This window comes from Benincasa hispida, chromosome 1 (genome assembly GCF_027475165.1).
Source record: "Benincasa hispida cultivar pf3 chromosome 1, pf3_genome.v1.1, whole genome shotgun sequence".
NCBI classification, from domain to species: Eukaryota; Viridiplantae; Streptophyta; class Magnoliopsida; order Cucurbitales; family Cucurbitaceae; genus Benincasa; species Benincasa hispida.
The window spans coordinates 3445609-3461307 of record NC_143478.1 but is presented as its reverse complement, the minus strand read 5'-3'; the positions used below and the strand labels follow the sequence as shown (position 1 = coordinate 3461307).

The 15699-nt window shown below is 34.9% G+C and overlaps 1 protein-coding gene and 1 pseudogene across 3 annotated transcripts; both read right to left on the bottom strand.

The window, feature by feature from the left end:
- Positions 1–3420: 3420 nt before the first annotated feature.
- LOC120092685 (putative non-intrinsic ABC protein 5) lies at positions 3421–9857 on the bottom strand. Of its 3 annotated transcripts, none has more exons than XR_016531732.1 (4): positions 5261–9857; positions 5035–5121; positions 4476–4777; positions 3421–4389 (listed from the first exon to the last, which is right to left on the bottom strand). XR_016531732.1 is itself a non-coding variant. In XM_039050842.2 (3 exons), the coding sequence occupies exons 1-3, from the start codon at positions 5462–5464 to the stop codon at positions 4562–4564; spliced, it is 489 nt and encodes a 162-aa protein (XP_038906770.2). In that variant the 5' UTR covers positions 5465–9857; the 3' UTR covers positions 3421–4561. The 3 variants fall into 3 exon arrangements, 1 of the variants encoding a protein (XP_038906770.2); XR_016531733.1 differs by having other exon boundaries at positions 3421–3892; XM_039050842.2 differs by having other exon boundaries at positions 3421–4777; positions 5053–5121.
- On the bottom strand, positions 3538–11744 carry LOC150038171 (ABC transporter C family member 9 pseudogene; annotated as a pseudogene).
- Positions 11745–15699: the final 3955 nt, after the last annotated feature.

Below are 15699 nucleotides of genomic sequence, written 5' to 3'. Positions count from 1 at the left end.
AATATTTCTATAAGTGAAAAACCTTGAATTTTTGGCAAGCTTATAACCACGTTTTACAGAATAAACACCCTTTTGAACAACTAATCAGAAGAAGACCGACCACATAAAGGAGTACTAAGATAAGAATGATACCAGCATTCTCATCATAAAAAAATGTTTCGCACAAAAGCCTCACAAGATTCAAATATGAACCGACGTTAGAGAGGAGATGTCCATCGCTTTCTTTCAAAGCCAGTTCACGACCTCGTAAAATACTTCTCAACTATAAAAAGGATTACCTCTTAATTTGTGCATGGAGAATATTTAAACACGTATGTAGGATACATAATGGACAACTTTTTCATAGAAAACTTTTTCCTATGAATGAACATAAAGATATAAACGTGACTCCTATGGTAGATTCTTAGTTTTCAATGATCCGTCAATTTAATCAGAAAGAATCTATCAATGAGTTTGATTTTTCAAGTTATTGAAGTCCTGTGATCTCATTGAGTACTCCTTTATTAGTTTGGAGAAGAGGGAATCGTCTATTTCAAGTAGCTTTACGTGCGAGTTGAACTCGACAAATTTCCTGTTCATCGGAAGTAATTGAGGTTCCTTTTAGTTTACCTTCAAGTCAAATCCAATCATCTAGCTAAACTTATAAATACAAAGGTTAGAAAACAAAACTCATAAAAAGTAGTAAGTATTTCCTACTCACCATCACTGAGGACTAAAACAAAGTCGCTATCAATAATCGTGTGGATTCTATGAGCTATGGTGACCACTGTTCGATTTTTAAACTCCTGCTTAATAATGCTTTGTATGATACCATCGGTTGCTGAATCAACAGATGTTGTGGCTTCGTCGAGTATTACAATGTTGTTTTTCTTTAGTAATGCCCTTCCCTGACCAACACTTCCATTTTCTTCGTTCTCAATCACCATCGATAGAATTAAAATCATGCATTAATTCACCTAATTGACATTTGTCTAAAGCCTGAAAACGCGAAAGAAACAAAAGCAATGTAAATTCTCTATTGCTTGCTGGTTAGTGGTTATTGTCACATAGCTTATCAGTAGTCCCAATTAGAAAACTATATATCAACTCTATATATAAGAAAGATTGCCTTCCAAATTTCTTGGTCAGAGTAGTGTTTAAGTGGGTCAAGGTTTCTTCTTACTGTTCCTGCAAACAAGGAAGGATCTTGAGGGATGACGCTAAGCCTTGATCTGAGATCACGGAGGCCAATCTTGCAAATGTCAACATTGTCTACGATAATACTTCCTCTTTTAGGTTCAACTATCCTAAAAATTTCTTGTATGAGGGTTGATTTCCCACAGCTTGTTCTTCCAACAACACCCACTTTCTTCTTCCCAGGGAAGCTGCAGCTGATGTCTTTTAGGACATATGGGAGATGGTCCGCATAACGAATCTATAACAAGGTCAAACTTGAAGTTTAAGAACTTTATTAGGATGAGAAAAAATTGATGTCAACCAATGACTTGCATAACCTCATGCTTATGTATTTTCCCTGGTTATTCCCGTGTTCAAAAGGGATATCGGTGTTATTGTCTTAGTCTAAATAAATATTTCGTCTCTCCTAATATCACGTTTTTTGAACATACCCCATTTTTTTCATCACCATCTTTCTCTTTGAATAAGAGTCAGGGGGAGCATAAGGAATTAGAGGATGATTTCCTTGTCTACACAGTTATTTCTCCTTCCGATCTTCTTCCTGATTCATCTCTACCTGTGGCTACCTCTACTCTTCCACCCACCGTAAAAGTCTATACTCGACGACAACCTCCATCAGTTCCATGCCCTGTACCAGAGTCTTCTTCGTCATTGGATCAAGAAACAAGTGATGATCTTCCTATTGCTCTCGTAAAGGTAAACGCACATGTGCTCATCCTATTTCTTCTTTTGTTTCATATAACCATTTGTCGCCTTCCACATGTTCATTCATTGCATCCTTAGAGTCTATATCCATCCCGAAAACTGTTCATGAGGCTTTGTCTCATCCTGGTTGGTGTGCCGCAATGGTGGAGGAGATGACTGCCTTAGATGATAATTATACTTGGGATTTAAGTTTCTCTCCCTGCAGGAAAGAAGGCTATCGGTTGCAAATGGGTGTTTGCAGTTAAAGTCAATCCTGATGGTTCTGTTGCTCGGTTAAAAGCGCGTCTCGTAGCGAAAGGCTACGCACAAACTTATGGCGTTGACTATGCTAATACTTTTTCTCCTGTAGCAAAAATGACATCTGTGAGGTTGTTTATTTCATTAGCTTCAATCAATCAATGACCTTTACATCAGCTTGATATTAAAAATGCATTTCTTCATGGTGATCTTCAAGAAGAGGTGTACATGGAGCAACCAACAGGGTTTGTTGTTCAGGAGGAGAATGGAACGGTGTGTCGCCTTCGTAAATCCTTGTATGGATTAAAGCAGAGCCTACAAGCTTGGTTTAGTAAATTTAGTCAGATGATTGAAAGCTTTGGAATGCGGAAGAGAAGGTCAGATCATTCGGTCTTTTTTAAGAGATCTAAGGGTGGTGTCATCTTGTTAGTCATATATGTGGATGATATTGTGATTACTGGTGATAATGCTTTAGGTATCTAGTCTCTAAAGACCTTTCTTCATAGTCAATTTCATACAAAAGTTTTGGGCATGTTGAAATACTTCTTAGGAATTGAGGTAATGAGAAGCAAGAAATGAATTCTATTATCACAGAGAAAATATGTACTTGACTTATTGACTGAAACAGGAAAGCTAGGGGCTAAGCCATGTAGTACCCCAATAATGCCCAACTTACAACTCACAAAAGATGGAGAATTGTTAAAAGATCCTGAAAGATATTGGAGGTTAGTGAGAAAACTTAATTACCTTACAGTGACTCGACCCGACATAGCCTATTCAGTAAGTATTGTAAGTCAGTACATGTCATGCCCTACAGTTGATCATTGGGCTGCATTGGAACAGATTCTTTGTTATTTGAAGGCTGCTCGCGGGCGTGGTTTATTATATAAGGATTATGGTCATACTAATATTGAATGTTTCTCAGACGTTGATTAGGCAGGATCTAAAGAAGACAGAAGATCAACCTCAGGGTATTGTGTTTTTGTTGGTGGTAATTTGATTTCTTGGAAGAGTAAGAAGCAAAAGATGGTGTCACGTTCAAGTGTAGAATCAGAATATAGAGCAACGACACAATCTGTGTGTGAATTGATTTGGATATATGAACTTCTTGTTGAGTTGGGATTTAAAATCACTACACTGACAAAGTTGTGGTGTGATAATCAAGCAACACTTCATATTGCGTCTGATCCAGTATTTCATGAAAGGACTAAACATATTGAAGTTGATTGCCATTTTGTACGTGAGAAAATTCAACAAGAGTTGTTATGATATGTGAAGAATGGAGAACAATTAGGAGATATCTTCACGAAAGCATTGGATAGAAGACGTATAGATTATATATGTAACAAGTTGGGCATGATTAACATATATGCTCCAACTTGAGGGGGAGTGTTATAATTCTATTGTTAGAGCTTTCCATTCTTGTAAATATTTTGTGATATTTTCCTTTTCTATGCTTTGTACACTTGTATATATTCATATCTTTGATGAATGAATAGAGTATTCTGATTCTTTCTCAAACCGAAGAGTTTTACCATTATTATTTTGTAGAGACACACCTGCAGATTCTTGAAAGTGATACTCCCCTCTTGCGGCAAATTGTTTGGTGGTCTATAGTCTTCAATAACATGAGGTGCTTCACTTTTTAATTTTGAGTACTAAAGAATTCTTTCTCCTGAAATGATTTTGTATTGTGCATTGCAAAGACTCCATATAGCTAAAGCTTGTAGCGAATTCAAGCTTATCCCATATGACACTGCCAAGCCTGCATTACCTAAAGAAGATTTCAAATCATAATGAATACTTAATTTTTCCTATTTAATATGGGTTAAAAAAATAAATTTTTAATTTCAAATTAATTATCATTTGATGAAAACTTGGATAATTTGATCATGAATTCCAAATTCATGCTAAAACAATTTTTAGTTTATATCAAGATATTCACACAGTTGTCAAATTTTCCAGGTTTTGTATTTCAACTTTAATTATGAAGCACATAACATTTCCAACATATTTGAGATACCCCCTTGGGTCAATAATTCCTTTGGGGAGAGTAGCAAAACCAATGAAAAGGCAAAAAAAAAATGTGAGTGAAGGAGAGCCACTCCATAACTGAAGCATTATGGAACCATGTCTTTGAGAATTCATCAATAAGACAAAGGTTAGTATTGAAAAACTGGTCTTCTTGATTATAGGCACGGATAGTTGCTAATCCTACTAGGGATTCTGCAAAGTGGTGGAGGATTAACATGTTGTGGGTGTGTAATATTGCTAGCATAATAAGAAAAAAATAGTTGATTAGAAGTCATATATTATATAATTTGCGGATATCTAGTCTGAAAGAGTAAACTGCTTACTTGGTACCAGATGCAGGTTGCAGTAACAGGTATAAAGATTATAAATACCAAATCTTTGAAGAACTTTTGTGCTGTTTGAAGTCCTATTAACTGCTAATAATGTTGATCGCAGCAGCAAGCCTAGTGAACTTCCAACTGCAAGTAGAAAATACACAACTAGTACGATATTCATCCCAACTTTTAGTTCTCCCTCGCTTGTAGTTGGACAAGCCCACGTCATCCAGTAATTTCTGGCTATTTGTAGTGCTTGGAATAATGTGTGAGCCAAGACTATGATTGGGACAAAAGCTCCACCTTTCATGCTGGTCAAGTAAAGCACATTTATTAGACATCAACGCAGAAGTTTGAAAACTTGCTTCCAAGTGCCAAAGCTTCAAATCATAGAATTCGGATGATCAAATAATAATATTGGTTAATCAAGGTAAATCAGTTTGAGGAAATTTCCTCTCTTGAACACGCTTTGTTCTCAACTTACATTTATCCAAATTTAAAATTTGTATGTAATCACAACATGAATAGTTAATGTTGAGCTAAGAACATGGAGAGGAAATTTGCTCACTAAAATGAGGTCGACTACCAGTAGAAATTCAACTTGGTGGGTTACATAAATTATAGTCTTCTCTTTGAGAACACCCATCAAACAATCCTGCAATATGTTAAAAGACAATAACAACTTCTGTTAGAGTGTTCAACTCAAGGGCATTGCATTGCAACAACCAGATTAGTAGACAACATTTATATTAGCCTTCTCAGGCTTTCTCCCATTATTTTATGTCTCAACGAACCTTGAAGAGTTGGGTTCCTGTATTAGCATCGACTGCACTGAAAGGATCATCGAGGAGATAAACATCTGCATCATGATAAACAACACGAGCAATTTGTATCCACTGCTTCTGTCCCCCACTCATATTTATCTCTCTTTCTCCAATTTCAGTCAAATCACCGCATGGAAACAACTTCAAATCTTTTCTCAAAGCACAAGCTGTCATTATTAAACTTCATTTGTGGTATTTAGTGTGACTTTTGAGTTTTGTAACTTTTAGTTTTTTGTAACCAATAGTGATTTATGAGTTATAGGAGTTATGTGAGTTATGAGCATTTGATGACATTTTTAAGTTATAGGAGTTATGTGAGTTATGAGACTTTTGTAACCATTGGCATTCCTATGGTTATATTTGTAAGCCTATATAAAGGCATGCTTAGTTGAATGGAAAATATATCTCTCATTTTTCATATTTTTCCTCCACGTTTTTTTTCTAACATAGTGCTATCAGAGCTAGTAGAAAATATTGAGAGAAAAATGGCCAACGGTGGGATAGGTTCACTTCAACTACCAATGCTTACCAAGCTCAACTATGACAATTGGAGCATCAAGATAAAAGCGTTACTAAGAGCACAAGACGTGTGGGAGATCGTGGAGAACGATTTCCAAGAGGTAGAAGCTGAAGCCAATCAAGCACAAAGAGATGCGTTAAAGGAGACAAGAAAGAAGAACAAGAAGACCCTTTATATCTTGTATCAATCGGTGGACGAAGATACGTTGAGACCATCGCCAATGCGGAGATGTCAAAGGCGGCATGGGACAAGCTCCAATCGACTCATAGAGGAGCCGATCGTGTGAAAAAAGTACGGTTGCAAACCTTAAGTGGTGAGTTTGAATCTTTACAAATGAAGGAGACGGAGGTGATAGCGGAATATCACACAAAAGTAATGGTTGTCGTCAACCAATTGAAACGAAATGGTGAAGAAATCACCGATGTTTGTGTCATGGAGAAGGTTCTACGAAGCCTAAATACAAAGTTCGAGATCATCGCCACGACGATCGAGGAGACACAGGATCTCGAGAACATGACAATTGAACAATTTATAGGCTCGTTACAAGCCTATGAGGAGAAAAAGAAAAGGAGGATGGAGCAAACATAGACCGTTGAACAACTTCTCCAACTCAAAATCAAAGAGGAGAATAGTCGTGGACGTGGAAGAGGTTGTGGTGGTCGAGGCCATGGTGGAAGAGGTGAAGCCAACACCGATGTTTCTCAAAACTCATCTGAATCCTCAAGAGGAAGAGGAGGTCGAGGTCATAGAAGACATGGTGGAAGGATCGGAAGAGATAAATCTTAGGTAAAATGTTATAATTGTAACAAATATGGACATTATGCGAATGAGTGTTACTCATCTCAAACAGAGCCGATTGATCGAAAGCATCAGGACCGATCAACCACTAGCACATCAAAAGCCCATCAAGGGCAATCCAATTATGCAGAGGAGAATGGAACATTATTTATGGTTTCAAAGGGAGAAGAAGAGAGTCAAGATAGTATGTGGTATCTTGACACAGGAGCCTCGAATCACATGTGTGGAAAACGCGAGATGTTTGTAGAGTTGAACGAGATGGAGAAAGGTAATATTGCCTTTGGAGACAATTCTTTGGCTGCCATCAAAGGAATAGGTAAAATTCTCATTCGGTTAAAAAATGGAGAAAATCAATATATCACAAACGTTTATTACATTCCCAATGTAAAAAATAATATATTGAGTGTAGGACAATTGTTAGAGAAAGGTTTTGAAGTTTAAATGAAAAACAATTGTTTGTATTTGAGGGATAATCATGAGAAACTTATTGCTAAAGTCTCCATGACCAAAAACTGAATGTTTCCTTTGAATATATGTAATGATGTTCCAAAATGCTTGAAGACGTATTATGAAGATCTCTCTTGGTTATGACATCTACGGTTCGGGCACCTCAATTTTGGAAGTCTAGAAGATTTGTTGAAGAAGAAGATGGTGCGAGGTTTACCACACATTCACAAGCCAAACCAAGTGTGTGAAGGATGTTTGCTTGGCAAACATCATCGAAGTAGTTTTCCGAAGGAGTCTATGACATGAGCAAAGAAGCCTTTAGAACTCATCCATGCCGATGTGTGTGGAATGATCAAACCAGAGTCTCGTGGTAAAAGTAAATATTTCCTTCTCTTTATTGATGATTTTTCTAGAAAAACATGGGTGTACTTTTTGAAGAAAAAATCAGAAGTATTTGAAATCTTCAAGAGATTTAAGGCATGTGTGGAGAATGAAAGCAACCTTACAATCAAGGCCATGAGAACCGATCGAGGTGGTGAATTCACATCAAATGAGTTCAAACAATTTTGTGATGAAAAAGGCATCCAACGTCCGTTAATAGTCCCAAGGACACCGCAACAAAATGGCATGGTGAAGAGAAAGAATCAGACAATCTTGAACATGGCAAGAAGCATGCTAAAGACAAAGAAGATGCCGAGGGAATTTTGGGCGGAGGCCGTAGTTTGTGCGATTTATTTGACAAATCGAGCACCAACCAAAAGTGTGCTTGACAAGACGCCTCAAGAAGCATGGAACGGAAGAAAGCCTGGGATTGGTCACTTTAAGGTGTTTGAGAGTATTGCATATGCTCATGTGTCGGAAGAAAAAAGGACCAAGCTCGATGATAGAAGCGAGAAACTCATCTTCATCAGCTATGATGCAAGTTCAAAGGGTTATCGACTTTACAATCCTTTGAATGGTAAGGTAATTATTAGTCGTGATGTTGTTTTTTATGAGGAAGCCTTTTGGGATTGGAATATACAAGAGAAGGAGTATGATTTCCTTCTATATTTTGAAGAAGACGATGAAAATGAGCCGACCAGGGATGAAATGGGTGAAGGTTTGCCCATTCCAGTGCCACCTCATTCGATCGATCCATCATCATCTGAAGGTTCATCCAGCGATTCGGAGAACGAAATTGGCCAAAGAGGAACTCGAAGTCTACGGGAACTTAATGAGGTAAATGAAAATCAAAATGACATAATTCTCTATTGTCTTTTTGGTGATAGTGAGCCCATTAGTTTCCAAGAAGCCATTGCAAGCAAGAAATGGAAGGATGCAATGGATGAAGAAATTCGAGCGATAGAGAACAATGACACATGGGAGTTGACCAAGCTTCCAAAAGGGCACAAATCGATCGTAGTGAAGTGGGTATACAAGACAAAGAGAAAAGTCAATGGCGATGTTGAGAGGCACAAGGCGAGACTAGCGGTGAAAGGGTATAGCCAACGACATGGCATCGACTATGATGAGGTATTTGCCCCTATTGTTCGCCTTGAAACTATTCGTTTGATTATTGCTTTGGCAACCCATAATCATTGAAAGATACATCAAATGGATGTCAAATCGGCATTCTTGAACAGAATTCTTGAGGAAGAGGTCTATGTGTAACAACCATTGGGTTATGAAGTCAAGGGTGAAGAAGATAAAGTGCTTCGATTGAAGAAGGCACTTTATGGTTTAAAGTAAGCACCAAGAGCATGGAATTCGAAAATTGACAAGTACTTTCAAGAGAAGAAGTATATGAAGTGTCTTTATGAGCATGCCCTCTACATCAAAATGCAAGGTGAAAGCATACTAATCATTTGTTTATATGTTGATGATTTAGTATTTACCGGAAACAATCTTAGCATATTTGATGAGTTCAAAAGAGAGATGTCAAAGGAGTTTGAAATGACGGACATTGGTCTCATGAGTTACTATCTTGGGATCGAGGTCAAACAAGGTGAAGATGAGATTTTTATATCCCAAGAGGGCTATGCTAAAGAAGTGCTCAAGAAGTTCAATATGAATGATGCTAATCCAGTTGGAACACCGATGGAATGTGGAGTCAAAATCACCAAACAAGATGGAGGAGAGAAGGTAAATTCTACATATTTCAAAAGCTTGATTGGAAGTTTGAGATACTTGACATGTACAAAACCAGATATTCTTTATTTGGTTGGAATTATTATTCGATTTATGGAGGAACCGACAGCAACACATTGCAAAATGGCAAAAAGGATACTTCGCTACATCAAAGGGACGATTGGGTATGGTCTTTCCTACGTCTCTTCTAGCAATTTTGATATTGTTGGTTATTGTGATAGTGATTGGAGTAGTGATTTGGATGATCGAAAGAGCACTACGGGGTTTGTATTTTTTATTGGTGAAACGACGTTCACATGGATGTCAAAAAAGCAACTGATAGTCACATTATCAACATGCGAGGCAGAGTACGTCGCAGCAACTTCATGTGTATGTCATGCAATTTGGCTAAGAAACTTAGTGAAGGAGCTGAAGTTTCAAATGGAAGGTCCAATGGAGATTTTTGTTGACAACAAATCGGCCATTGCCTTAGCCAAAGATCCGGTATTTCATGGGAGGAGCAAGCACATTGATACCCGATTTCACTACATTCAGGATTGCATTACAAAGAAAGAAGTGGAACTCAAATATGTCAAGTCACAAGACCAAGCGGCGGACATTTTCACAAAGCCCTTCAAGTTGGAGATTTTTATCAAAATGAGGAGTTTACTTGGTGTAACAAATCAAGTTTAAGGGGGGTGTTGAAACGTTTGTCATTATTAAACTTTATTTGTGGCATTTAGTGTGACTTTTGGGTTTTGTAACTTTTAGTTTTTTGTAACCAATAGTGATTTATGAGTTATAGGAGTTATGTGAGTTATGAGCATTTGATGACATTTTTAAGTTATAGGAGTTATGTGAGTTATGAGACTTTTGTAACCATTGGCATTCCTATGGTTATGTTTGTAAGCCTATATAAATGTATGCTTAGTTGAATGGAAAATATATCTCTCATTTTTCATATTTGTCCTCCCACGTTTTTTTCTAACACAAGCATCAATAGTTCTGTTATACTTGTTACTTTCATACTCATTTCCAAAAAGAATATTCGCATTAATGTTTCCTGATAGTATCCAAGGAGACTGAGGAACATAGGCTTTCGTACCACTAATCTTCTCTGTCCTAGATAGCTTTTCTATTTCACCAAGAATGTAAGAGAGAAGACTGGACTTTCCCGATCCTACCATCCCATAAATCATCCCCCTTTTCACTTTCAAGTTTATTTGATCAAAACATGTACACCTTGATTTAGGGTCCCCACTGAATATTCCATTTTCTATCTCTACATCAAATTTTGTTTGATTCTTAGAAACATAAATGATGGCATCCTGTTGTATTTCATCTACTTGGAGGTACGAAGTGACTCTATCTGCTAAGACTTCGCCCTGTGTAAATGCAGATAGTATGTCAGGGAGACTGAATATTGGATCGGGTAGCATTTGGAAGGTAGCCAATGCAGAGATGACTTTTCCAGCCGTCAATTCTATTCTCAAAAGCATACGGAGTCCAAATGTCACAAGAGAGATCAGGGTAGGAGATCCTCAAAAGAAAAAAGCTGAAAATGTTGTTAATTTTGATGACTTTCATAACCAGTCATGCTCCACTTTTCATAGTTTTCTATCGTTTGGAGATATGGAAAATCCCATGCTTGAGGTTTGAGTATCTTCATATTTCTAAGAACTTCTGAAGTGGCTTTCATCTTGTTGTCCTTAGCTTCCATGATCTTCTTTTGATAATCTTTCTGGTTTTTGGTCAAAGGTATGTTACATGACATAATAATTAAAGTTGCAGCTATTGCACCCAATGACCCCAAACCAGATTTGTATGTAAAAGGACGATTGCTAATGAAATTTGAACAAGCAACATCATTATCATGTTCAAGAACCCAACAAACTCTGTGATCCTTTCAATATCCACTCATATAGTTTATAATCTCCCTCCTGGTACAGCTTTGGCGAGATCGACTAGATAGACCTATGCCCTTCTTGTATGTGTGAGAAATTAAAGCACCCCTGAGTTGAAGGCCAAGTTCATAAGCCCTGAAAATAAATTGCCTTTGAGCAGTGGTCTCGATTATCTTGGCACTAAGAAAGGCAAGTGTAAGAAGATATCCACTTAATAAGTTATGCTTTTGCTTCTCAATAAGGAAATTTACAGGGTCATCAATAAGATATAAGCATTAATTGCTGGTTTTTTTTTTCTGCAAAACAAATGAATTGCCTCATAGATTGACGGGTCTATGCCTCAATTCTTCTTTGCTATAAAACTCAATGCCTCAGAGAAGGAACTGGATAAAAACTTTGCAGAGTCATTTCTAAAAACATCTAGTATTTCATCCTGTTCAAGGGGTCTCTTGTATCCTAAAGCGAAAAGGGGATTAAGCCATGAGAAGGTAACGAGTTGCAGAAGAGTTGCCATCTCGTAGGCGGAGCCCCTCTTGTCTTCTTCATGCATAGAGCAATTTCCATGGAGAAGATTTTTGACCAAGCCATTATGAAAAACGAAAACTACGCCCGTTTTTCCATAAATCGAAGTCGCGAGCAGGAAAACCAGTGGAAAAGTAGAAAAAATCAGCATAATCATGAGTTCTTACTTGATTTTCATCTCTAAAGTTTACACCAAGAGCCATACGAATGATCGATAAAAAGAAGTTGCAAATCCACCATCCTCGCAGAAGGCAAGGGTACTTGACTGACCTATTACAAACGATTCCACAAACTACAACCATCGCAACTCCCCACGCGATCACTTGCATAATCTCCGAGGAAAATGCTGAGATTTTCAAATAGTGACAAGATCCAATCCCGTTTAGAAGAGCGCAAAACATCAAAAGATGGATCGCCCATAAGAAAATGGTGAAAGCTACAGTGGCTTTGTAAGAAATGCTTAAACTCTGGCCAACCGGGAGGCTTTTTGGTGCTTGATCCATCGTTATTCTTCCTCCTCGCTGATAATCTGATACGTGAACGATACATTTTTGAACAAAATGAAGGAACAAGATTCCTACGAACCCTAATTTCACTTCAACGGTCAAATGTTCACCAAGACATGGAGATTCAAGCAGCTGCCATAGCCAATGACCTTCGAATCCGAATCAAAGAAGGTCCAATGGTTAGAGGACAAAGAAGAAAATTGGACGAAATCTCATCAGGAAGTTCAAATTTGGAGGGAAACTGAAGTACGGATAAAATTTATATTTATGACATCATTAATATTTGTTATTTTTGTTAGTATAACAATGGTAAAGGGAGGTTGTTTCATCTCTAGGGAATAGGGGTGTTCATCACTTAAATTGGGTCGAGAGTTAAAAGCACTATATAGACTCAATCCAATCTTACAAATCCTAAACTTCGTCAACCCAAATAATCTTTATTGAATAATGAATCCAATCTAACTCAATCATAAAATATTTTGGTTGGATGGGTTGATTCGGGTTGTCTTGGTCCTCATTTAGATTTTTATTTTAAGAAGAAGTAACATGTTAATATGTAAAAGAATTTGTTTAATTATTTTCATATATTGAATTAAGATTAGGTTAGTGTTGAATATTATTTTCAAAAATTGTTGGATAATAAATAATCTAAAAATGCCATAAAATCAAGTAAAATTAAAATAAATATATGTATATATATTAGTAATGGAAGTAAAGATAAATTAATAATAAATTCAAGTTAGTTTGAGTTGGTTCAAGTCATTAACTCATTTTGGTTGGGTTGGATTGGGTTCAAATAAATAAAATTTTATGGGTTAAGTTGATCGATTTTTTTCGGATTATTGGATTTTTTGAACACCCCTACCATAGAGAGAGCACATACTAATATCATTAAATCAAGCTCATGACTATTTTTTAATGTTTATTTTTAGATTAAAATACTAAATTGATTATTGGTTGAAGAGTAAAAATTGCAACATTTAAAAGTTTATAACCTAATTTTAATAAAATTGAAAGTTTATAGTAAAAACTAATATATACATTTTTTTTCCCAAAAAATTATTGAAATATCAATAATTTATCTTTTATCACTACTAATTTAAAGATTAACACCGATTAATAAAAGACAAAACACATACATGAAAAACCATAATGAACCTTATTTTATGTTCAAAATTATTGTGGCTACAAACGTTGGTTTCATTTTGTTTATTTTCATGTAAATTGTTATTTTTTTCTTTCCCCTCACTAAGAAAATTTGGAGGGAAAAAAAACTATCAAGTTTTATGTAATAAAATATGTTGTTTGGCTTCTTTTAACTTAGTATAATTATAACTCGGTCTACCTTGAAACATTTTTTTTTCTATGGGATAATAAAGTTAAACACCTTCAATAAAAGTTAAATACAATAATAAATGTAAAAATTTCATACCTCAACTTAAATATTGTATTCAATATGAGCATAGCTTATTTGATAAAATATCAGTTACTATTTTAAGATATCAAATCATTTTTTTGGTTATATTTCTTTTCCATTTTAAATTGTGAATTGACGTCAAAGTGAGGTTGGCTTAATGGTATTGACATGTAGTCCGTCCCTAGAGAACGGAAGTTCTATCTCCTACTCCAATAATTATTGTATTAAAAAAAAAAAGTGAATTGCCTCTATTATCGAGAATGTCCATTGCAAGGCACATACAAGTTACAACACTACTTTATTGTATTCTATTGTGTTTAATAATAAATACACCAACGTTACTTTTGTTTCTATTCTCATTCTAAAAGGGTATTCCATTAAAAACAAGGGAGAAAAAAATGGTATACCGATCCAGCTTATAGAAACTTTAAAATATCTTTTAAAAAAAATTAAGCTAAATTATATAAAATACTAAAATATTCTTGAACTTTTAGAAGTTCAAAAAATTACTCTTATACTTTTTGAAAAAATACAAAAATACTCTTATCGTTAGTTTTGGATGGTATTAATATTTTGTGCCAAAATTATCCCTTAATTTTTAAAAGTTTCAAAAATACCCTTAAATTAAAAAAACATTTAAAAATATTTTTATTGTCATATGAACAAAAATTGTTAATATTATCTTTTTTTTTCTATTTTCCATCTTTTTTTTTCTCCCCTCCATTCTTGAATACCCTCTTACTACCCCTTAATAAATAAGTACAACTGCACACTTCGGTTAAAGTATATGAACTATAATAAAAACAAAGAGAATAAATGAACCACTAAATGATTTCATGAATTAAATGTTTTAACAAAATTGTATGTTAATAGTTGAATGTGAGTTAATAGCCAAATACATTTTGTTTTCTTTGACTATTTATTGTTTTGTTATGTTATAAACGGAGATTTTAATTTTGAAATTTTGTGAGATTTTATATTCTAATTGATTTTGATTTTTTTTATTTTTTGCTAAGAAAATTGGTGTAAGTTAAGAATTGGAAAATTAAGAGAAAAATGAAAATATTTATATGAGAAAAAAAACGAGGATATCTATACAATTTGTTTAACTTAAGAAAACTACAAAAAAATCGACCAATCTATTAACAATAGGAGCATTTTTAAACTTTTTTGGAATTCTAAAATTATTTTTGCAACAAAACTTTCTATTCATATACTAAAAGTGAAGGAGGGTATTTTTTAAATAAAATGGTTTCTCTCCAAAACTCACGGCAAATGTATTTTTTACTCTCTTTTTTAAGGTTAAAGGATATTTTTTTAAAAGTTTAGAGGTATTTATGATGTAAAATACAAAATTTAAGGATTTTTTTTATAATTTAGCCAAAAAAAAATTATATCCGCACTTCTATGCTTTTTTTTTTTTTTCCTTTCCATGTAACATGTCAATGGTATGAAAGAATATATATATATATATTGTATTATGTTATACTTATGAGCTCAAAGAATTTTACCACCATATTAGTAAAAGATATAATTTACAGGATAAAGTTAAATATTCGAATTTTCCACGAGAGAGAGAAAAGGTTAACATATTATAATCATAGAATAAAGCAAAACAAAACTTGGAATTCATAAAACTAAATGCAAAAGAGTGATGGCTATGGTTTATTTTATACATGAAACAGTAGGCCCTTGGAGTCCAAGTTTTCATTGTTTTTTTAATTTTCTATTAAAGAAAGACCAGAAGACCCAGCTTTAGCCCCACTTTTGTGGTCTATTTTGAAAACTCTTTTTTTTTTTTTGGGTACCTTTCTGTGTCATTGTTACCAAATCTCCAATAGGTCATATATTGCAAAAGGACAGCCACTAATCATGATTTAATTGATGCACCTACTTTATATTTGTCCATATTGTTATAATGATTTGAACTTAAATGTAGAATATCAAGTCTCTATAATTATAAAGTCACTTTTCTGAAGGATGTATCAACTTGATATACAAACCAAAACCATGACTTTCATTTATTTAACTGAGTAGTTTTTTTTTTTTTTTTTTTTTTGAAAAATAGTTTAAATCCACAGAAACCTGCAAGATCCTTTTCATAAGTTACAAATCATCCCTTTAATATTTTTTTGTTAAAGGACAAGTGGTAGGATACTTCCTAGTACTTTCTTTCAGCAGGAAAAAAA

Coding starts and splice junctions, on each gene's coding strand:
- LOC120092685 (XM_039050842.2), bottom strand. CDS start 5,464: ATGACAGCTTGTGCTTTGAGAAAAGATTTGAAGTTGTTTCCATGCGGT. Junction 5,122..5,260: donor CAGGAACCCAACTCTTCAAG/GTTCGTTGAGAC, acceptor AACATATTGCAG/GATTGTTTGATGGGTGTTCT. Junction 4,778..5,052: donor ACCAAGTTGAATTTCTACTG/GTAGTCGACCTC, acceptor TTACTTGACCAG/CATGAAAGGTGGAGCTTTTG.